This window comes from Anopheles cruzii, chromosome 3 (assembly GCF_943734635.1).
Source record: "Anopheles cruzii chromosome 3, idAnoCruzAS_RS32_06, whole genome shotgun sequence".
NCBI lineage: Eukaryota > Metazoa > Arthropoda > Insecta > Diptera > Culicidae > Anopheles > Anopheles cruzii.
The window spans coordinates 4,981,252-5,005,313 of record NC_069145.1 but is presented as its reverse complement, the minus strand read 5'-3'; the positions used below and the strand labels follow the sequence as shown (position 1 = coordinate 5,005,313).

Here is a 24,062-nt window from a genome sequence, read left to right as displayed (position 1 = left end):
ATGGTGAACATTGCGGTCACCGGCAATCGGTTACGACTGGTGAAAGTGTAAACGATAGTGAAATTAGGCGATAAACAGGTTTTATCGCCCGGGTAAGGCCATGGTTTTCCACACAATTTTCGAACATTACGCTGTCTAATTGATGGTCTGTTAAACCCGATGATTCGATGGATCGATGGCCACCAGCGTTCCAGCGAAGAGAGCTGCACTCCGACGGCTCCGATCGGCATTGTAATTCATTTTCCGACCTTCCAACCGATACGACCATCCTGTTCACGATTCATATGTTTTGCCGAATGTTTCCGGCGTGGCAGCCAGCACAGGAGCAGATTGTACGAAAAGCAAACACCGGCACGTCCGTGTGCGGCACATCGTCCCCGGTATCGACTTCATCTTCACCTAGCCGCCCGCCACCGGCCGCCACTTGGTATGCAAAGTGTTTGCCCATCTATAAAATTGCAAATATTTCCAAACTCGGAGCTGCAGTCCGTTTGGTGCTTCCGTGACGGTGGCGCGCACGTGGCGCTGGTCCACCTGTTTTTACGGTGAAAAATGTTGTTCTCAAAACAATATTCAATATCTTGCGTATCGCGTATCGCGAAACCGTGAGACTCCAGTAAAGTTTTAAACGACGACGACGACCCACTCTATATCGCCCAAAATTTATGCAGTCTCTGGGCCCAAATGCACCGGGGAGTGCATAGATGCAACATGATGGAGTTTTGCAGTCCAGAATTAACATACCAGCTCGGTGTGTATGTGTGTGAGTGCAGTGCACAATGGCCACCGAGCTCGCCGGTCGTTAATGTTTGCGAAATTGTGTTGTGCCCGAAAAAAGCGGAGCACAACAGTAAACGAATTAGTTTTTCGAGCACCAACAAGGACTAGCTAGCTCTCTCTGAGTGTGTGTGTGTGTGTGCACGGGGGACACACCTAACCTAAGCTGGAAATGATGGAACTCGGGCCGTGCGCAAAAACCGTTTAAACAAATTCGCATTCTCTCTCTCTCTGTCGGCGAGAAACGATTTGTTTCGGGTACGGACTTTTTTGCGTCCCCCGGACCCTGGTGCATTGCATTTGCATCTACCGGGCGCGGGCCAGGGACGCCCCCCCCCCTTCCGGCGGGAAAGAAAATTAGATATTTATTTTACAAATATGGAAATTTTTGCGCCCCACGCCGGGGTTGGACGCGTGTTGGTTATAAATAGTTCATTTCCGCGAAGCCGTCGTCCTTCGATCCTGGGGAGCTGCCGCGGCTATGGCCCAGTAGTGTAGTGTACAGTGGCAGTGGAAAGAAAGCCGCGCGCGCCCTGCGCAAACTCTGGAACAGGATTTAACTTTCGGAAATGCAATTCGACCCATCCAGATGGAAGGGCCCGCCATTCATCTCGCCGAATGCTGGGCCCGGCACAAGTTGCTGGTTGACTTTCGAGTGCGCCTCGGGACCGGCCGTTGGGGTTTGAAAAATGAACAAATTTATCCCCTTCGTCGACGTCGACGGTGGCGTAAATAAAACTTTTCCCTCAAAACCGGGCCCCGTGCGGCGCTGGTCTTTATCTTTTGTAACTAGTTCGCCGTTTGGTCCGGCTCCCGGAAACGCGTGTCGGAACGCGTGAGGACCGCGAACCGCATTTCCCGCCGAGCCTTCACGCGATGGCGCGTTCGGCAAAAATCATAATGAACAACTTCCAGCGTTTGAATAATTGAAAGTGACGATAAAGTTTGCCGCGTCGCGGTCTCTCCTGCGCGGCAACATGCAAATTGACCTACCCGAATTCGATGCAATTCGTTTCGGCTACTTCTCTCAGTTAACGACGAAAGTTAACACGGTGGCCTCACCGTAATCCGCGTCCTGTGCGCGATAAATGAACGAAAGTTTTGCTGAAAAATCACGGATCGAAGTTTCGCCGGAGTTCTGGACGCGGTTTTTTGCACAGCGATTCCCGTTCACACTTCCTAGCGAAAGGGCGTAAAGTAAAAGTCATCACTTCTGATCGTCGTGTCCCAGACATCATCAGTGGCAACTCGTTGCCAAACTTTTCCAATAGTTGCGCTGTCAAATCCGAGGCTGCCCTTAGGGGACTGTCGCGAAGTCTGAAGTCACTTAACGCCCAGAGTTTAGATTAAAATGTCCCTCGAATAGTCTTTAATTGGCAAACACATTACAAACATTAAACTTCTGACAAATTCTTCTGGAATTGTCTGCCAGGTTACATTCGCCAGGAATGGTTTAATTGGTCCATTGGAAAGCGGGCTCGTTGGCGGTGGATTTGGAAGGATGGGTTACATCGGTGGTTTTGGAGCCATCCCGAAACACACCCGGTGCTAACCTGCCGGTGCCCGGAGTCTCGCCGGAATGGGAATGAAACTTTGGTTTTTATCATCATTGTCCGTTGCCAGTATTGTTGTTGTTGTCGACTGGCAGACGGGCACATTTTTTTTTTGCCGTTTGTTGTGCTGCAACCCGCCATTTTCCCCATTTTTTTGGTGTCGCCTCTTTGGTTGACTCTCTAAACGGATGGCCCGGCTCTAGGACGTGGCCCCGCGAGACAGCGCGGTACCGGGTCGTGCCATTTAGCTGAAGCTAAATGCAGTTTTGGGAACCGACGGTCCTACGTGACTGCGCTGCCGAGTCGTCGTCGTCGTCGTCGTCGGCGGGAGTGCACTTTGCGGATTGCGGCTGAATGCGTTGCGCGATGAAAGGATGCATCGCCCGCTTGGTGGGGAACGAAACGAACGAAAAATGCATATTTTCAGTCGCCCCGAACAACACAAGGATGCCATATTTTTATTGTACGTGCTCCGACAGGCAGGCAGACAGGATGCGCGCCGTTGGCTCGAGGTGGCAAAGTGTCCTTCCCCCGCGGCTGGGTGTTTGAAAGCCTCGCCAAGCACATGATGGGTCGGGCGCGTCCACATTCATAGCCGCTGGTGGAGCCGGCTTTGTTGATGGAGTTTCTTTGCGCCCGCTCGGTGCCAGGCCGGTTGAAGTTTTCCCAAGAAACCCCCGGTTGAATGAGGTGAGAATTGAGCACGAAAATAGCAAAATATATGGGACTCGTGACACCATTTGTTGGACCCCGTCCGCTGTCTGTGTCGGATCTGTGTTCGAGGACAGAGGTTTTAAAGCGCCGCAGCGACGACGACGACTCGGTTAATGGGGCACAACTGCAGGCGCAAAACTGGTCACCTTACTTACGTCCATTACCAGGGGGACCTCATCGTGGTGCGTCGTGGTCCCATTCCACCGGCAGGTCAGCCTGGCCAGGGCGGATGCTGGCAAAAGTGTCCGCCGAGAGTGTTGGCCCACTGGCGGATGGTTGGAAAGTTTCTGGACAACTTCTGGCGTGACTTCTGTGTCCCGGGGGAGACGACCGGAGTGTGGTCGGACCCCACGCCGTGGGTCCAAGTATTATTATCAGTAATTATGTTACTGCCAAAGGTTACTTCTCCGGCGGTACTCGAGCGGCCAGCGGGAAGATAAATGAAGGCGATGATCACGATTACACGGTTCCTGCCGGCGAAGTACCGCTTGGCCACGCGGACGAAGTAGGGCAAGTTTTGAAACTCCCACCGAGAAAAAGGGGGCCAGTCTTGCGGGATACGTCCTGGTGTGGGTCCTGGAAGGGGTTCGAGTCTGCAGTCTTTGCGCTTGCTTTGACACGAACGATGCACCGCATGCGAGTTCCATTTCCTGGGGCTCGGTCGTGGTCGCGAAATTAGCACTGTTTGAGGTGGTCACTCTTGGCAACTCTTGGCTTCGGAGTTCAGCGCTGTCGGAGGTGGCTTAAAGGAACTATAGACGCATTCATCTTGATTAGGATTACTTACTCAAAATGTACTATTTTACTTCGGACCGGTTAAAGGGCAGACCGTGCGGTTTTGTTTTGAGATAAGGAGCCGGCTAAAGTTCAGCATTCTGTCACATGCCCCTCGAATTACCATTTTAATTATTTGCCCTAAATTTGAACCGCAACCATCCGCAACCGCATCATCATGAAGCTACAATGCCATGGTTACCCCATGCCACACCGGTTGCTAGATGAAGTGACACACACAAAGTCAGAAGAAGTGTTTCAAGACGGCAACGCTTGTCCCTAAACTAGCATCCAATGATTTGCCACTTCCTGCGGTTGCCAATAATATCAAAATTAGAGTACGTGATCAAATTCCAACAGTTTATAAATACCGTTTTTGGGCCGTGAATGCAATATCTTGGACAGTCTCCGTAGACCCGTAGGATTTTCTAACAAATGCTTAGAATCACAGTAATCTGCTAATATGGGTAGGTGATCCATCAAGTGTTTGGATTTTAAACTACTGAATAATTGACTTTTAAAACGTCAAACTCCATTCAGGAAATTGTAAACATTTAGTGAAACCTTTGACATTAACTAAATGGGACGTTTGCAGAACATTGGAAAATATGAAAAATTTATTTCCAAGGCTGTAAGTCTTCAACTCAGATTGTACGAAATTTGAAAAGCTCATTTAATTTAAGCTCCTTTCCACCTCGGTTGGTTCTTCGGTGACATTAAAGCTGAAAACTTGGACGACATTTTGTTTCATCAGGACGGCGCTACGTGCCATACAGCGACACAATATATGGCGGGATCTATTAGTGTCAAACATGAATACTTTCCTTTCATTCCGAGGCACTTTTGCGCTGCGCGCTGTCAGCTTCCGTTACGAGTTTCATATTTATAAATTTCGATCATAAAATCACCGCAAATCAAATAGATTAATTAGAATGTAATGGAATCTGCTATGGATTCAACGATTAGACGCGGTGCTCGTTTCCAAAAGCGGCTTGAGCAGTAAGTAAGTGGGCGCAATATCGGGCGTGCCATTGCGCTCGCCAAGATCCAATTTCACGCACGGTGGCGGGCCCCATTTTCATTAGTTTCGATTATGGGTTGGGAAGATTGCGCCAAACATAAGACATTAAATAAATACCATCGAACAAGTGGTAAATAGCACACATACGCGACGCCTCGCATACACCTCTGCCAGGTGGCTCTGGCGCCGACGTAAACATGTTTACGTAAAGTTTAAGTAATTTGTTCCCACAATTTGGGAAGCCCCGCCTCGAGTTCGCGTTTTCCGCGATCCGCCGGCACCTGGAAAAGTGGTTGAAAATTGATTTTCGCCCAAATTGCTGGCGCTCACTTTGTTGTGGTCGTTATTGTTCGCCGTAGGTTTGCCGGCCACAGGATTTGATCCGCCCGGAGAAGGACGGGCGAGAAGAAAATGGGAGGCATCGTCGTGGTGTCTACGTGGGATCTGGAGTGGAGTTTTCGTCTCCGTCAGGGACACTTGCGTCGGCCCCAGCAAAATCCAATTTCGCCGAGAACGGGGTGAACCGCCACGTATGGGGCGAGTTTTCCGCCAAGCATCTGATGATGCGCACATAAACGGTGCGCGCACGATAGTAATCTCCCAGTAAAGGACTCGCCCCGAAAAAAAAAGGTCCCGGAGTCTATCCCCGCGTGAAGTGAACATCATAAAGTGGGGCAGGTTTCGCGATGATGTGTAACCACGAGCCAGCAGCAGCAGCAGCTGTCACGAAGGCGCGCTGTTCCGGCGCCTTCAGGCGCGCTCCAAAGGAGTCTTCAAAGGAGTTTTCCAGGTCTCGCTCTCACTCTCTCTCTCTCTTTAACTTCCACGGTGCCTGGGCGGTGGGCGATGTTTTACGCATTTTCACTTTGATCCCTGGCCCCGGGCGGCGACGGTGCCGTCGGCGAGGGGTCGCGCGTTGGCGTGTCATTCGCGAAACACGTCAAGCGGCAAAAGCTGTCGCAGCAAGGCAGGAACAAAGCCCCGTCCTCCTCCTGGTGGTGGAGGACCTTTAAAGTCATCTCAATTACCTGCGGGCGTCCCGCGGTTCGAGCATCTCCTGAGCCACTTTAAGCGGAGCCCTCATCGTTTGGTGAAGTTTAAATCAAAACTAATTTCTAGATTTAATAACGAGCGTACCGAGCGAAGGCGTACTTGGCCTTTTTTCTACTATTCCATCGCTCAGAAGGCAGTCTCGGCAGCCAGGTGCCGCAGCGCCTGCAAGGTAGGCAACACAGATTACACGCTGTGGCGGGCAGGCGGAGTTAATGCGCGTCACCCGCGGGGACGAACAGTACACACAAAGCGAACGCGCTGCACCGTGAAGCACCGTGCTTGAGCAGTCCATTTGTACTTTGCGCTTTCCGGACTCTTTTTATGCAAACCAAAGCGAGCAATCAGTCGCTCGTTCCGGTTTACTCCGGCGTCAGTCAGCGAGTCAGTTAACAGCCAGCCCAGCCCAGCCCGGATGCTCTGCCAGCCGTGCTTTTCGCGGAACGACGAAGCACAAACAAGCCGAGCGCGCCCCGGCTGGCCCGGGAGGCCATAATTCTCCGGAAATGCGATTATCTCGCACTGTCTTAATCTTTTCTTTGCTTATTAAACATACCCACTGCGCTCGGTGCTGCGCGCCTCTTCCTGACGATTGTTGTCGGTCTTCCTCGACATCGCTATCATTCTGCTGGGCTGGGCTGGGGAGGGGTGGGGGTTGCAATTGTGGTGGTTTTATTTGGCCAACGCAAAACTGAAATGGGCCCCTCGGAGCAGAGTGGCGAATCGTTTGATCCTGTGCGCGTTTTGGGGCGTTGTTTAACGGTTCCCTGATGTTGGAGTGCCTCATCCCGAACTTATATTGGACACGGACCGGATTGGCCGCGGATTAACTTCCACCCGGGTCGGTCCTTGTTTTTTTTCTGCGTTGCCTACTCAGGATACTCAGTGCGCCACAACCCGCGGGGGGCAAACAGTGCGTAAGAAGTGCTGAAACAAATCGGGCGCTGGCGGTTGGTTTGTGGCTTTTTGTTTATTCAAGACTATGGCCGTTTTTATTTACCGAGTACCATTTTCATTAGCGTTCATTCAAAACGGTTCATTCCGCTCGCTGGCGGCTCCTTACGGTCGATCGTTCCCGACGCAGCTTTCGATGGCGATGCTTATGCTGCGATGGGGTGGCTCTCGGAGCATCCGAAACGCGACCAAACAGAAGAGCGAAACAAAAAAACACATGCTATGGCCATCGTACTCGAGAGACGGTGGAATTACAATAAAGAAGAAGTGGAGCGCGGAGACGGTACGGTCATCCTACTCCGTAATCGAGGACTTGCGGAGCGAAGAGGCGAAAGCAAAACTCTGCAGGCTTGATCCTTGATTCGAGTCGGTATATTAACGCCGCGAACGCGATAATAAAAACGCCAGAGTGCCGCAAGTACCAAGTACCTTTCTTTCGAGGCCCCCGATGGAGGCCCCACTGTTTGGAGCACTGATTTTTAAACGAAGTCTTGTGGCTTGGTTTGACGTCCCCGAGTATCCTTGGCGCGGTTTGGCTTTCACGCGCGATGGTGGTTTTGCTTCTTTACGACGCACTTTAACGAGTGGTGTACCATTAAACTACACTTTGAAATAGTTTAATTAATTATCTCTGAGGGAGATGTGGCATCGTTTGGTGCCGGAACGATAGCCCAAACATTGACCTCCATTTTAAAATGAGGAGACCGATTGTAGACGATCCGTTCCAGTGTCTGTGGGTGCCTTCTCCTGTTTTGTTGGACATTTTTATGGCAGTGCCAATTTATGTGGACATTGTGCGCTCCTTTCGAGTGAATATTTCTCGGAAATTACATTTTTTTTAAATTACTAGATAAGAGTAATGGCCCAGTTAAAAACTCCTGAAAAAATCAACAACTTGACCAATATTTCCTTGGAACGTAATGTGTTGAAATGCGAACCCTTCAGCCCGTTCGTTTTGAGGACCAGAAACTGATCGTGGCTGCTACAATATCCCTTCCGCTTTAAACCGCTTGGATGCGATCGAGAATCCGAAGGCTGCATTGCGATTGTCTACCTTCAGGCGTTAAAGCAGCACAAAGGCAACGATCCTTCGATCAAATTTGCATTTGCTCAGGAGGACAAAGTGTTGCTGCTGGCCAATCAACGCTCAACCGAAAGAGGGAGCCCTGCCAAAGGCCGAGCACACGGAACGGTCCGTGACACGAAGCGCCGTTGTCCGTTTAATCCCTAAACTTTGAAGCCGGCGGAGCTGGTTCGTGCGGATTTGCAGGCCGACCATCGACCCGGCCCAGCATAGGCCTAAGAAAAGCCGAAGCTGCCGGCTGCTCGACGGTGTCCGGCCTCCCGGAAGATAATGCCATCAGCGTAGTCGGTTGCCCGGCTGCGGTTAAAGCCTGCTCCTGGAGACCGTGTCCTTCGGCGGCGCGGCGCGGCGACCGCGGGGAGGTGCGTGGATAATTTAAATGTCGTGTCTTAATTTAAATTGATACCGCACGCAGGAACCGCAACCACGAAATCGGCTTAACGATGCCGAGGGCGGACGCTACGCACGGAAGGTGGACCGGCGACGGCCAACACCGGCGACGGTCGCCAAGCCAATCGGCCTCGGAGCCACAGGCAGCAGCAGGTTTTGTGGTGAGCTCGGTTTTTGGGAAGACCGAGCCCTTTCAGCCCACGCCATTCCACTGTAAATGCTGGACTTCCTCCGGAGGTCTTGCTGGTCATACATCTAAAACCCACAACTCACCAGCTTCTACCTTCCTTCGGAGCGTATGTGTGTGTGCGCCCTTCCGGTTCAACCCGTTCCACTTCCGGTAGTTTCACGCCTCGCCGCGAACCCGGGGATTTGGAGGTGGCCCAGCCCAAACGGGGAAGCGAAACTTCTCGGCCACTGGATACATTTCATAATTGTGAAAGTTATTGAAATTTATTGAAGTTTGTCTTATTAACATAAATAGATCCCCGTGGGCACCCCCCACTGGGTGGTCACCCCCGGGTGGCACGGTGTAACTCCAACCTCACTCACTGTCTCACTGGCGCGCAGGAGGTGGCCCTCGGGCGAGAAGGCAAATCTAATTTAAATTCGTTTCCTTCCGGAACACGAGTCGGGTTCTAGGTCGGTGGGCCGCCGCCGCCGCCGCCTAATGGATACCGTGGCCGTGTCCGTGTCGGAATGGACCTGGCCCACTGGCTCGGAGATATGATAATTAGTCATTGTTTGGTGGTGTTGAACCGAACTTCAATTGCCCGGCGCTCCGGCGGTTTATCAGCTGACGGGCCCTTCCAGAAGCAGCAGCCGTCGGGTTGGGCAGCTTCGCAGGACTTTGGTGCCGGTGCGCCGGTCGCTGGAATCGCTGATAGTGACGGGCCGATCGTTTGAGTGGCCACCAAATTTCACCGGAACCGGTAATGGAAATGATGATGGAGTTTGCTCCCGTTGCACACACAGCAAGATTAAGCCGGAGCTGCCTGGCCCGGTCCGGCCCGGTGAAGGGCCATTGATCTTTTCGTGGTGCGGAAATTAAAAGCTAGCTAGCTGGCTGGCCAGGGCGCCGGCGTGCAAGAGAGAGTGTTCGTGATGCTTAAATCTGCTTAAAAAGTTAAAAGAGCAAAAACAGAGTCCCTCCCCAGCAGCAGCAATGTTTTGAGGGTGGTGGCGAGACGCGAAAACAACAGCACGACTCCGTGGTTGGGGGGGCACAAGATGGCAAAACCGAACCGGGAACCGTGAACCGGGAGTCTTCTGGTGCCCGAGAGCCTCATTAAAAGCTCGAAAGGTCAACTTCGGGCCGCGTTCGTTCGCTCGGCTGACTCGCGAGCACTTCTTTAAGGCTTATTGTGATTTTCCCGTTTTATCGATACTTCAAGCCGTCAGTTTGGCTAATTAAAGAGCACTTTCTGGTGCCGGCGCAAGTGACGCAAGCTTTTCGGAGTCCGACAGAAACGACGCCCCGGAATCGCTTCGTTTTTGGCCACCGTTTTCTTCGGCCAATATGTCACCGACGACGGGGGTTCGCCATTAGGCGAAAGTTTTATAATCATTTGCGGCTCTCGGTGATGATGAATTGGTGAGCCATAAAAAACGGGGGCCACTGCGTTGTGCGCGACATTTGCAAAATATCGTAACAATTATTGTCATTCTCGGGAGTCCAGAAACAGCAGACCGGGCTAACAAGGATCGGGCTGGCGTCCTGTTGTCCGAGACCAACAGCAACTTATTTCAATCTACGGCGAACGCGAAAGCGTCGTTTGGGAGTCACCCGAATCACACCGAAAATCAGTCCACTCGCCGGATTCGGTAGATTTTAATTAACAAAGTTGGTCGGTGGTCAAATGAGATTTTTGCTTATTTTTACTCGGCCGTGTTTGCCCGAGCATTCCGGGTACGCGTTCACCCGGGATTCAGGGGGCTCAAGATTACAAAGCCCCCGGGGACGAGGATGTTTGGGACCATTCGGTTGACACTGCCGGAAATGGGTGTAGCAACTAATCAAAGTTTGAAATTCAACGTTTGTTTTACCACCGCGGATTATACCGTTGATTGTTGCTGTGCGCTAAAGGGAATTCACGGCAACATTAAATTCTGAGCCACAACTTCTGGAGTGGAAGAAAGTAAGTTGACGAAACTACGGCGTAATTATCGCGCTTAGAAAGAACTATCTTGCTGGCAACCCACTAAATGATCGCATCACACTCAACCTTAAATGTGATCTCCGAAGATGAGACCACGATGAGTCGAGTTTTAACGAAGTTACTCACCAGCTTCACCAGAACCCAAGTTAGTCGCCAATGTACGCCAACCTGAGCCAACCTGATAATCCTGCTAATCCTTGTCCACACGCTGCGCCCATTAGCACTGATAGCCAGAAGTTCTTTAATCAACTGTTTTGCCTGGTTCGAATCTGGTCGAACCCAAAAAAACACACGCCGATGGCTTCATCGTTCAGGAAAATCATAACTGAAGCCACCGAAACCGAACACTACGCAACACTTGATGCGCCCTAGGTACTTATCTGGGTCACGACGACTGGGCAAGATTTCTTGGCCCGTCTGAAGGTGCAGCGATTTCCTGCGGTCCCAACGAACACGGTCGCGATTATCGAAAATTTGTTTGACCTGTCAGACGGCTCCGTGAGGTGACGGTGACGGTTATTGCCGTTCGAAGAGTTAAGGCGAACAAGCAGGCGTCGAGAAGTTATGACAGGTTACCGGTACCGGTCTGTGGAACACCTCTCAGATATATTAACACAACGAAGCAAACATGGCTTGGCTTGACGAAGAATTTAACTAAGCTTGCTGCGATGGGAAGGAAAGAAAGGTAAAAAGTGTTTGTGTGCGTGTGTCTGGGTACAAACGTCTGTGTCTGGGTACGCCGGGCGTCCCGTCCCGGCCAACATCTACAGCAGCGTCACGTCCTCTGCTGCCGGGCCCCAGTCTGCTTTCCAGCGGTAAACATGGCAACTTATCGTTTTCGGTGTACAAACTGCGTGTTTCACGTGGCAGCCTTGGCTTGGATGGGCTCCCTGTTGGCGTTTGATTAAGTTTCACCGAAATTATTACGTCCCATCCGTGGAGTAGGTGACGTCGGCCGGTGCTGGCCGACCCACCCACATGTGCGACCCCTTTATTGGGTCCACGTGGGCCTGACAGTTGACGGGGCCGACCGAATGTTAGGTTAGGACGACGCGGACAACGCGCTCCTGGGGCACTGTTTAGAAAGGCCTCCTTGCCCGGGTCCCCGGAGTCCCGGCAGCCCACCTCAGCAGCGGGCCTTTGGGATGGTCTAATAAAATCTTCTGCCTTACGATGTCAATGTCTAGCGCCGGGGGATCACGCGGGGTCCGCAGAATGCTGCACATACCCGGCCCCCGGGGGACCCGGGCAAAGTTGCGGTGTGCCGTGGCGAAAATCTTGGATAATGTACAAATATTTGCCAAGAAACTTTGCCTGTCTATGGAAAATATTTGTGTTATTCTGGCGATGGCCGCGGCCTGCCCACACCCCCGTGCCAAAGGATGCCGTGCGGGCCGGTCCGGTCCGGTGCGGTCCAGTCCGGTCCAGTCAGCAGCCTGACACACACACTGTCCACGGAAGGGATTTTCGGGTCGGGTTTTCGGCTTAGCTGATTTATGAACCACGGCCACGAGCGACGCCGGCGACGACGGACGAATGTGTGGTCAGATGTGGCCCAGAAACTGGGCTGGGGGGTTGGTTGTTTTTTGTGGTTGTTGACAATTTTCACTTCGCGACTTCGGCGACCAAGGTAGGATGCGCTCGAGAAATAGCTGAGGCCGTGGAATGTCCACCGGAGTAGGCCCACCGGCAAGGAGCGAGCTGAAAGTTTACGTCGTCTACCGGCGTGCCGGATGTGAGGCCGGTGTGGGCCGTGGGTCTGTTTTCGTTTAATCTGCCCGCATTCGCATGGCAAACAGGGCCGACCTGCCGAAGGCCGAAGGGTCAGCTCTGGTAGTCCGGGCTGGGATTTGTCGAGGCTTGTCGGCTTGTGTTACTTTATTAGAAGTAAATAGTCGATGCCAGGACGCCAGGAGGACATTCTGCAGCTTGGGTGGGTGATTGCAGCAGCAGGAGAAGGGTTTGGCTGATTGCTAATTAAATTGCATTTTTATACAAACGCCTCCGGATGGGTCGTATCCATCGGCCAAGGAGCCAAAGGAGTAGTACCTTTCCGAAGGTAATGATAATGCTGCGCCAAAGCAGAAAACTTTGTCCGGAGTTTTGTGGTTTGGCCACTATCTCATTGCACAACGGCGTGCCGGCACAGTGTAGTGATGTAGTGTGCCGGTTACACAAAGACCGACCCCTCTCCACCTGCGCCGCAGGAACCGCCGCAACTGGCAGCTTTATCAAGCATCTCAAGAAAACTTCGGAACGCACGCAACGCACTCCAACGAGAATAGAACCGGGGGTTGCTGAGGACCCCGACCTGAAGGGAGGTAGAGGGAGCCTGTCCGAAACCACATCAAAGGTGGCTGGCACTCCGATGCTGACCTCCTGAGGGCTGATCGTGTGGATAAGAAAGTTCACGGAATAAGATTTAATAAGTTAACCTCAAGATTTTGCTAGTTAGCCAGCTGCGGCGAGGGCGGGCGCTCGGGAGGAAGGCTGGGAATGGGTGGTCAGTGACATGCTGACTACCGGTGACACTGGTGACCGCACCGAGGTAGCCGGGAATCTGATGGCCTTCGGATCAAGGCGAACCGGGCCCCGGTCCATTAAGTGATGCCACCCGCAGGGGGCAGGGTTGGTCAGTTTCGCCTTTTGTGTAATTAATTACAGCTTTTATTAGCTGCTTCGAAGTGAACGGATCCTCTCGGTCGCTCACGCGCTCTGCTTCGGGAAGGGCTTCGGCTTCTGTGAGGGTGAGTGAGTGAAAACTTATTTATTGCAGAATTAATTAAAAGAAAACTTTTTGCCTTCCTTTCGTCCGTTCCGTTTTTTTCCCTTGTCCCAGCAGAAGGCAGAAGAAATCGAACCGCCCGTCGTTGTTGCTGTTGGAGGGTTTCCTGCGGGTAGTTCGGCGTAGTGCTTCGGACACACTCATCAAAGCGCTTAATCTTTGAAAGTTATGCGTAGTTCGGTGGCTGGCATGCCGTAGCCGGTGTTTGTGTGGCATGTAGGCCATTCCGGAGCCACAGTGGAGGGGCAGCAGAAGTCGATCTTCCCGGAAGGAAGACCACCACCCCACAGCGTTCGACTTTGCCGGCGAAACTTCAATGTTGAATTAATGGCCACCGACGCCGCCGGCCACGGTTGCCGACTTTGATTGACCGACATTCTGTGTTGTTGTTTTTTCTACTTTCGAGTTGTGCGATTAAACTTATCCACGAGGCGGAGAGCCCCCCCCCGCGTGTTGTTGCCCAGTACCGCCTTCGGGTCGTTAGCGGGACCCCCGAGCGTCCTGGACGCGAGACGCGGGGAGATTCAATTTTCCCTGCAGCAGAGCAGAGCGTCCGTTTGGTGAGCGCCTGCACGGTATGCAATGCGAGTTGCATCGGACGTTGGCGCCCATTCCGTGATGCCATTTTGTGGGTTTCGTACGGCGCGGGTTTCCGTTTACTTTGGCGTGGTGCAGTTTGCAGCCGTGGAGTCCACGCGAAGGACATTGCGGTCGGCCACGCGACGGGCGAGTCGCGCACGGAATCGCGACCGCCGCGGCGTAGTAGATGCTTTCATTTATTTTCATTTGCAATTTTTTTCGCTTTGTTTCCTGTGTAAGTCATCTCTGGCGGTTGGACATAAAATGGGGTGCCGCATCGTCCGGCGGCTAAGCGATTGGGTCAGTCCGAAAGTAGTAGCGAGTATTGTTATAGTTTTTTTTTACTTTCAATTCTTAATATTTAGAACACTTCTTACAAATTGTAATTCTGTTCAAAGTCTGCAACGAATTAATATATTTTTACGAATTATTTTTGAACTGAACTGAAATGATTAGCGTTTTTCGCAGCTTAATGGTCTATTTTTTGCCTAGTAACTGGTTTCTCTGGTAACTAGATCAATTTCAAACTCACTATGTCCTTCCTTCCTAACTATGTCCTTCAGTTCCTTTGGTATCTGCAGTATCTATCTGTTGCTACCTGGCTATGAGATAAGCAATAGATTTAAGAATACGATCCCGGTTGATCGAGCCTTGTGTTGTGCGACTTGTCATCTATTGACTGCCCGGTGAAAAACATATCATCATTTCCACAAAGATGTATGTTTACTTAGTCCAAAAACGTTACAGAAGGCAGCCTGTCTGTAATATTGTTTAGGGAAAAATAACCCGAGAAGCTGGAGCCTGGATAAGCGTCGCTACTTTCGGAACGGCTTAAAGCTTCCTATTTTCACTCGCATTTTATCGTCGGCTAAGTATTTGTCTTCGCTGGGTTTGTCGTTGCGTAACGTTGCGCCCATGATTGCAACCACTTCAGCTTGGTCCTGGCCAGGCCGTTTTCATTAGCGTTGTTGCAACGAGAGCGTCCCGTTAATTCCGCAGCAGCTGACGGCGTGCGATGCAGCGCGTTGCATCCAATTTCTCTGCCGGCCAAACTGCGGCCCGCCTGGTGGTGGAGATGGTAATGAGTAAGTGGTTCGCTTCGCGTGGAACGGGAATCGTGGCAGGGGTTAATTAATCAGACCTTGCCGTCGTGGGCAGGAAGTATTCCTTTCTTCCGGTTCGCTGGTGGTTTGGCCACACAAAAAGATGCCACTTTGGTGATGAAGACTATGAAGTGCGCGGTGCGCTAGAACTCGATTCTCGTTTCCGGTCGGCACGGTGAAGGGATCCCGGAGCGAAGTAGTCCCAATTTGTTAACGGGTTTTGCCTGTTTGTTGTATGCAAACCAACGCGAGTTGTGCGTTGTGTGATTTACCCACTGGCTGATGGAGTGCTGCTAAACGTTTCTAGTCTCCTTAAAAGCCGGTTTAATATCTCTGCCAACAAAGTCCACCCGGTTCGAGTTTCAACATTTTTTACTCTATCATCAGGGGCTCGCTATATGAGGCTCTCTACGTTTGGCGACCTTTAATGTACCGCCAGAGCGTGCCACATCACTTTGGCAAAGTATTTACTTTAGAACAGCATCTCAAAGAGGCAGCAATTTTCGTAATTACAATTACAGAAATCGTGAGCCACCAGCACCGATGGCGTGGTTCGAAGGAAAGGCCCGTCGGTACCGAAGGCTGACAGCAGAACACAGCACGGGCCCACAAAGGTTTGCCAATTTCGCCTCAATCACCACTCGGGGACCATTTTTGGGGCAATCGAGTTCAGAACTTGGCCACCCCGGCCCGAAGACAGCCCGACGCAGCGCAGTGGCTCTTATAATTCGTATAATTATTTTAATTTCAATTTCACTCGCCTAAGCACGTCGGTGGTCCCTGGAGTGGTCTGCCGCCGAGTGGCCGGCGGCCCGGCCTGGTCTGCTCACCTGCGGTGCAATACAATGGCCTTGTGTTCCTGTATCGCGCACGGCGCCAGGATGGCCATTTCGGTTCATCATAATTTATAATTATTGTACGCCAGGCACCGTGCGGTCGGAACGGCCAGCAACGATTGTTGCCGATCGAGTAACAGGCTAAAAGTTTCGATCCCTATTGTGTCCCCAGCGAAATTGAAGACATTTTTTCGACTGCAAAACAAAAACCGCCGCTTATCGCGCCGTGTCCGTTCCGGTTTGGCAGAAGTTCTTCACGCACACGCGAGCAACACAAAACGGAGCGTCGGGTTGGGTCAATGTTAATGTGACCCCGCGGGGTAATCGGCGATGCGCAACGGTGGCGGTCGGGGGGCGGATAGGAATCTCATTTAAATCGTTTCGCTCAAGACGCCAGTCAGGGCAGCCGAGGAGGAATCGCAGTAATTAACATTCAGCAAACGATCCCGGGGAAAAGGTAAATTAGATAAAGTGGCCACCCGGGGGCGGACAGTGAATTTTTACGGACGTTGGCCGGCCGCGGTCCCGGCACACTTTACCGATATCTTACATCCGATACGCCACCGGGCGCCTCCATCTCGCCGGTCGCGTGGCCAACCAGGCGCCTCCATTCGGAATGCGCACGCAAACGTCATTCCGAGCCGTGGCCTGGGGGTCACTCGCCCCTTCGGATTTACGGCATGACAGGCCGGCAGATAACGCCCGACGGTGGACGAATGGTGGTCGGAATCGGTTGCCCCGGTGCGTGGCCCATAACTTTTTCCTTTTCCGAACTCTGGCCGGCCCCCCGGGAGACGACCTGACGGCTTGTCCTTTTTCGGCCCGGCTTATCCGGAACCTCGGCCAGAGATTCATCTCCGTTTTCGGGATGGACCCGGAAGGCGCTCGAGAGAGAGTGAGAGTGGTATTTATGAATTTAATTATCGGTCTCAATGGGCACACGCACGCACGCACGGCACTCGTTGTCGGGCGGGCGGTCGGTCGGTCGGTTCCTTCACTCAAGACGGCACCCCTCGGGGCGGCACCTGACGACGGCGGCGTCAGGTCCGGGCTTTGTTTCTCCAGGCTGGACTCGCAGATTCCATTAAATTCCGGCATTCGGGCTCCCGGGGGGGATAAAATTTACAGTCCATTTTATCTCGCCCCACCCCACCGCTGGAGCTCAGATTTAATTTGTGTCCCGTTCCGGGCGGATTTTTCCGGACCCGTTACCCGGATTCCGGGAGTTCCCTTCCAAAACGGCACACGTCAGCGGCGGCGTCTAAATGGTTTTGATTGAATTTAATTATCCAACACGAAAGCCTGGGGGCGAGGGGGGCACCGAAAAAAGAAAGGACCGGACCGAAAACCGGGGGATTATGAAGACAGCACGCTCCGAGTCCTGCCCGGAGCAGCCCTGTCGGTTCGTTAATGCGCCACCTGGGAATGCTGGGAGAGCGTGGCGAGTGGCGAATAAAATCAGTCTCTGCACGGCCCGGGTTCGGGTGTCGTGTTTCTGTTCCGTGCCTGACACGCCAGGCCACCGGAACCGGAACACCTTACCGTGCGCTACGCGGAGTTCCCAAAAACGGGAACTGGAATCTCAAATCAAATCACATTTCCATCATAACGAAATTAATTACTTCACACGGGCGGCGAAATGGGCGCTCGTTGGGCGCAGAAGACGTGGCGCAAAAATCGCTACCAAAAAATGTGCGTCTCAAATGAATGTAATTAACGAGCGAGGGCGCGCAAGGCACTCTCGCACCCGGCACCGGTATGTTTAATTCGATTACAAGCCAACCACTCGACGCTCGACGGAAGCGGAGCCCCCGCGAGGACGATACGTATCAAGTGATCGCCGTGTGCCGGTTCGCCAGTGCAACGTCCGGTTTGGGTCGTTGCCATTTTGTATAATTTTATCCAGTCGTTCGACAACCGGGCCGGCCATCCCGGGCATATGGCATGGCCGGGGCCCGGGTGAATCGACCACCTGTCGGAAGGAGTGCCCGGAACCGTCTGGTGTCCCGGTGGCAAACGGAGGACATTCGGAAATGGCGTGCGAACCGCCCGTTAAAGCGCTTAAAGTATTAAGGAATTAATTATCTGCCTCTTACGAGTGTGATTGTGAAAGAATCCTTTTGCTGGCGGGCGCGCGCGCGCGTCCGTGTTGGGCGCTCGAATGGAGCAGTCCCACGGACGGTCGGTCGTTCGCTCGGAATCAATTATATCGACTGGCGCACCTGACAGGGAATGCACGTGTCACGGCACGGCACGGCATCGGTCGGTTCACGTGACCTCCGGTGCTCTCCGTTCGATCACGTTCGTGATTATCGTGATTCAGCGACGAGCGCCGCCAACAGGATTTGGTTAAATTTTCAATCAAATTGTTTATTGTGCCGAGTCGAGCATTGACCATTGAGGTCCCTGGGCCGGTCGACGTGTCAGCCATCCTGGCTGTCCATTTCGAAGGCAGCTAAGCACGCTTCCAGCTCTGGCAGCCGTTCGAACGGATTCGATTTGATTTGTTCGCGTGCAACTGACTACTTTCGATGGCCGGGTTTTTGAAGGCGGTCGGTTCGAGGTTCATTTTCCAGCCGTCGGCGGGTTCGGTGTTAATTCAACGTTCGGTAGCTCTCCAATGCTAACCTCTCCCGGAGGTGCTTCCAGATTGATGCCGTTGGAGGTTGAGTTTCATCATCTACTGAGGATGTTGGACAATCGAATATGCGAATATAGTACACAACCCTCAGACAGCGCCAACGTTTAACGTGAGAAGCATCCGAACTCAGTTAGTGGGTTCTACGAACTCACGAACAAGCCGAAACTGAGGGTTTCCGTCGTTCCTTAAAACTATCGTGTCCTTGTCCATTTCTAGTATATTATCGACCCTTTCTCTTGGTGCATACGCATCACTTATCCGTCTAATGCGCCCCTTATCTCTCTTGAGGTTCCTTACTGAGTTTACTGCCTGTTTTGGGCTTTATGGTTCCCTGTGTTGATGATCAGGGGTTTTGATCTGTCTATGCTTCATCCCGATTTATTTCTATCTTGTCATTCATGTTGGATGGCGATCTGAGCCGAATTTGGTGGAGTTCGTATGCATACTCCGATGCCATTTTGAGCGTTTTGTTTCATTTTCTGTGCTCTGTTAGTTACCGCAGTCGTTTACCACTTATTTATCACAACACAGATCTTAGCTCACCGCGCCGCGAGTTGTGGCCCTGTAACGCTCAAAATCCTTAATCAACATTCGCGACCATTAATGTCCACCCGTGAGTTCCGTCCGGTGACGGAACGGCATTAAATTTATTCTCAATTTGTCAACTTTAGCTCAGCGTGATGGAAGGAAACGCTCACCGGAAGCGCTGGCCCCTGTCTCGCGGGCCGCGCACCACTAACAGTATTCAATTACATCGGAATGTAATTAAAAGTTATGCCCGCCGGCGCAAGCCAGCCCGGTGCCCGGTGTCGGATCACCGTGGCAAAGTGTTTCGTCTCCCCATCCCCGACTCAGGTGCTTTCTTTTGGGACGTCGTTTAGCATCCTCCAAACACCGCCAGCCACCAGTGTCGCTCCCAAAAATCACAGGACCCCTGGATTGCAACAGTGTCTTCATTTGCATTTACATTTTCTCCACGTCGAAGTTGAGCCGTGCCGTGGCTGAAACTTGCAAAGTGTCCCCATGGCAACGAGGGCATGGCAAACTCGAACCTCGATGGCGGTGTGCGTTTTGTTTATTTTTTCTTCGGGTATTTCGCGGGAAATGCAAATCGACAACTACTTTGTGGCTTGCTCGTGCTATCATAGTGGCCAAGTTTTGAAGCAGGGAAGATGAGAGTTAGTTTGCTGTCTAATTGAATCGCTTTCTTTCACACGCACTTCCAGGTTTGGTCAGCGGGCAGCGGCAGGACCAGGAGGATCCGTGCAAAACCAAATCGAAGGTGGTCAGCGACGTGACGTACTGCGATCGCTACTGGGAGTGCATCAACAACCAGCCGGAGCTATACGACTGCCCGAACGGGCTGGTGTTTGCCGGAAAGCACCGTGGCGTCACCGAGGGTTGCGATTATCCGTGGCGATCGGACTACTGCGAGGGCAAGCAGCTGGCAAGTGAGTACCCGTGTGGCCCGCGTTGGGTCGGTGTATATGTGTTGCATACCTTCTGGCGTAATTTAGCTGGTGTTTTCCTTTAATTTATGGAGATATTTTATTGGCGAGCCCGAAAACGTGCCGTTAAAGTGCAAGACAACTTATTTAGCTATTCTTCGACAAACGATCGATGAGATTGAGCTAAGAGCTTCCAAAGATAGTGCCTCGTTTTCCGTTTGTCCCTCCAGCTAATCGCTTCGCATTATTATCGTCGACGGACACTAGCCATGTTTTAAACTAATTAATTACCATTTGTCAAAAGTTTCCCAACATTTGTACCCCCCTAGCGTGGGGTCGTTGTTGTGTGCTTGTTGCCCAATTTGGTGCGCTCCGAAACCACGCTCCTTTGCACGATCCACGATTCTTTTGAAGTACCCGTTCAAACGCGACCTTTATTTATGGGGTCCTTCAGCATCAGCAGCCCTCGGGTGCCATCGGGTGAGCGCCGGTGAACCGAAATGCAACAAAGTTTTCGAGTGTATTTTCAGCAAATTAACCCATTTCTCAGGTTGCAACCCGCGGACCCGGCTCGGACCGAGGTGCACGGTCAACGGGGTAGATCGCCCTGCGACTGACCCGTAGCCCGTGGACGATTCTTGTCAAATTAGCGAACTGCATCCCACCCGTCCGGGTTTCCCGGGCGAAGTTTCACGGGCTTCGGCGGGCCATAACGGCCACGGTTTAGTCGGCAAACTCAATCGAGTCGGGTCGGGTTGGTTTGATGCTCCCGTCGTCCTCGTTCACGATCGCATGCTTCTGCCTCTGCCTGTCTCGCTCATCAACAAACTCTTTCGCGGGGCCATAACAATGAGCTTTAATGGGCGCCATGTGCAGGAGTGAATGGAGTCCCGAGGTTCGCCTCGTGGACTCGCGGCTGCAAGCGGGTTTGAAACCGGTTCATTGTGCAATTGTGTTGCAGTATCGCCGCTGCTGAAGTTTGTTCATCCTTGAAGTCCTTCTTGACGCAGGACACCCTCCCCGGGGGTGCGCTCCCAGCGGGCCGGACTCGAGTTGAAATGAGTGGGACTGGGTTTTTGGTTTCGCAAACCGGAAAAAGCTCTAATGGCCGGAGGAAAGTTCAACCGTTTCCGGGTTTCGGTGGTCGGCAACCGGAAATGGGGCCGGCAGTCCTTCGCAGCGTGCCAGCGTTTGCTTAATTCTAATTTCTTGTTTTCCTTTCCCACCCCGCTAGACGGTCCGATCTCGACCGAGCACTGCGACTGGCTGTACGGCATCTTCGGGCACGAGACGTCCTGCACTCGGTACTGGACCTGCTGGAATGGGACCGCCACCGAGCAGCTCTGCATCGGCGGACTGCTGTACAACGAGAACGCGCACAGCTGCGATTGGCCGGAAAACGTTGACGGATGCCAGAAGCACCGTAAGTCGGTCCGGGGGAAAAATCGGTTAAGCGCTTACCCGGTTAAGGGACCCAAACACACACACACGCGCGCGGGGCTGAGAATAATTCAATTAAGTAACAAATAAAAACCCGCAACACGCTCTCGATTGGCAGCAGCCGGAAGCGAGGTTAGGTGTTTCCTGTTTCCGATTGTGACCGTTAGGAGGAAGGAACTCGTTTATCATTAATTTGTTGCTGTGCTCTCGTTCGTTGTTAGAGGGGAACAAATGGAACACTTTTTTTTTGTGATTCGAAGCGGAAGAAGGAAAATGTCCAGCACAGCATCCGAGAGCACTAAGTATTAATAGGATTTGTTTGCGCGATACTTGTTAGCTGCTTTAGGATAGGTTTGCCATTATGCTTAGCGGGTTGTTTATGGATTCGAGCAACAGCTAGATTACGTAGAGTTCTCCTACATTTTTTGCGGGATTAGGTGATTAACGGATGTAACCAAACGCTTCCGAACCACCAACATTATTGCCTGGCGATGGCTGTCCATATTTTGGCCCTCGTCCCCGAGTGGGTTGAAAATTAATAAGATTAACAGCCAAATAACAAAACACGTTCGTAATTAAAGAAATTTTTTGAAATTTGAAAATAATGATTGTGTAATATCGGAGCAATGAATAAGCTGCAATAAAAGGGCATAGCATTGTGCTCTTTGCCCTGTGATTTTAGGTTTTGTCAAATAGTTTAGACGGATTGAAAAGGATTTTTGGAGGAAATATTCACTCTACGTTTTGAACTCGTTGGTGTTGATTTCTAGCGCCCACGAGGAGCTTTAATATGATGAACGTGACCTTCATTTTCATAACCTATGATTATTTTACCGATTGCTGCGTCACGTTCATATTAAAGACCATTTGACGTTCTTCATTGGTTAGTTTACAATGTTTCAAGATTTTTGCTATCTTACAAGCTGACAAACAGCAAAATGTGTTGTGAATTCTTCACCATGCGTTTCTCAGCCTTAATTTTGCATTTTAAAAATGAAAATGTTTTTATTACTCATAAACAACCACATCTACTTTACTTTCTTTATTATCAAGCAAAACGAAGGACATTGATTAGAGAACCGAAAATTTCAAGCTTCCAACTGAAATCCAACTTGTTTTCGCGGTGCTCAAACTCACCTATGGCCCCAAATGGCCGGGTTTGATCGTAATAATTTTGCCCTTAGAACCCCCAATTAACATTCAGCGACTCAAAAATAATTATTCAAAAAGAAGATATACGCTTTTTTCACACATAATGTTCAAATGTTGAGTAGCCAAACATCTTTTTGCTGTCTACTGTATATGTGGAATTATTAAAGGTGCAGCACTAACGTTACTTAATGGCCCACACACTGGATCGCGTCATGCGTTACTTGGATAACATTGGCTAAAGAATCGTTTGCGTTAGCCAGCTGTCAGTGCTGTCAGTCAGAAAGCTACGAAAAGTGATTTGCGTTGTAGAAGGATTCATTCCAACCAACCCATCTAAGTGTGTTCCACATTGCAAATGACAATCCACTGGCTACTACGACAGTGTCTTCTAAGCCTCCATTTTCAATCCCCCTCATTCTTCTTCCCTCTTTTTTCTGACAGCACTCTGCAATGACGATGCGAACGGTAACGTGCCGTTGGGCAAATCGTGCAACCGCTACTGGCAGTGCCAGGGAGGCTACCCGCGGCTCCAGCGCTGTCCGGCCATGCTGGTCTTCGACCGGCGCAGTCTGCGCTGTGTGGTGCCACCGACCGACGACTGTGACATCCCTACCACGCCCGCCCCGTCTGAGTACGATCAGGAGCAGTCGGTGCAGGGCAAGGTACGTCTACGCTACGCGAGGTGCCGTAAAAATGTATCGCTTCTCGGTGTGTGGTTGACATTGTTGATTTGGAATTAGTGCAGCAAATGGGAAGCGAACTTCCGCTCTGCGCCACGTTTTCCTTCTCCTCCTCGAAGTCTTTCGGCCGTTTCTTTCTCATCGTTTCATCCATCGTTTCTTTCCATTTCAGGGCAATCCCAACGCCATCCACCACTCGTTGAGCGGCGCCGGGTCCGGTGGACAGCAGGGCGGAAAGCTACACTCTGGCGGACGGAACAAGAACTAAACCCGAACCTCCGCACTCTCCCATTCCCGCCGCCACACATGTGCCGCCGCCCGGACGTCAGCGGCCGGCTCGAGAGTTGTCCAACAACACGCGGCCGGAACTTTCTCGACCAGTGCACCCACAGCACCGTCCTTGCTGCACACGCCACACTTCCGCTTCCGTTCCTGTCCCGTTCTCAACTGCCGACACGTTCGCGGAGCTTTCGCCATTTCGACAAGTGAAAACTCTGCCACAAACAGGCCGCCAACGCCCACGAATGCTTCGGCGGAATGCGACAGCAAAACAAACACCGGTCGTCCCATTTTCCGAGAACTTTTCCGGGCGCGCGCGAGAGAGAGAGAAAAAACACCGCCGAAGCAAATCGGAAACCGGAAAAACTGTGTTTGCTGTAACTGTTTAGTGCGTGTAACTAACGAACGCCCGCAGTCCGAAGGAGACCGTTTTTAATTTATCAAACAATTTTGCGGCCTCGTCGAGCGGACACGTTGAGTGAGTGTTTCTGGTTCCGATTCGCCGCCCTTCGGTGACTTTCGCTAAATTTTATCCGACATTTTCTCAGTTTCTCATACACGCCTTCCGTACGATCAGTTACACTTTACACCGAACTGTAATTATTTAAGATTGCGTACGTATGCTAAGACGAAAGAAGACATC

At 51.7% G+C, this 24,062-nt stretch overlaps 1 protein-coding gene across 1 annotated transcript; it reads left to right on the top strand.

Moving 5' to 3' along the window:
- On the top strand, nt 1–23,505 carry LOC128275153 (protein obstructor-E-like). Its single transcript, XM_053013558.1, has 6 exons — nt 1–47; nt 18,637–18,659; nt 19,647–19,871; nt 21,103–21,291; nt 22,902–23,122; nt 23,313–23,505. The coding sequence occupies exons 1-6, from the start codon at nt 1–3 to the stop codon at nt 23,406–23,408; spliced, it is 801 nt and encodes a 266-aa protein (XP_052869518.1). The 3' UTR covers nt 23,409–23,505.
- Nucleotides 23,506–24,062: the final 557 nt, after the last annotated feature.

Bases quoted from the DNA above. Each gene is read 5' to 3' on its own strand.
- LOC128275153 (XM_053013558.1), top strand. From the start codon at position 1: ATGGTGAACATTGCGGTCACCGGCAATCGGTTACGACTGGTGAAAGT. The intron at 18,660-19,646 runs GTGCATACGCAT...ACGCACTTCCAG, and splicing joins ATTATCGACCCTTTCTCTTG to GTTTGGTCAGCGGGCAGCGG. The intron at 21,292-22,901 runs GTAAGTCGGTCC...TTTTTCTGACAG, and splicing joins TGACGGATGCCAGAAGCACC to CACTCTGCAATGACGATGCG.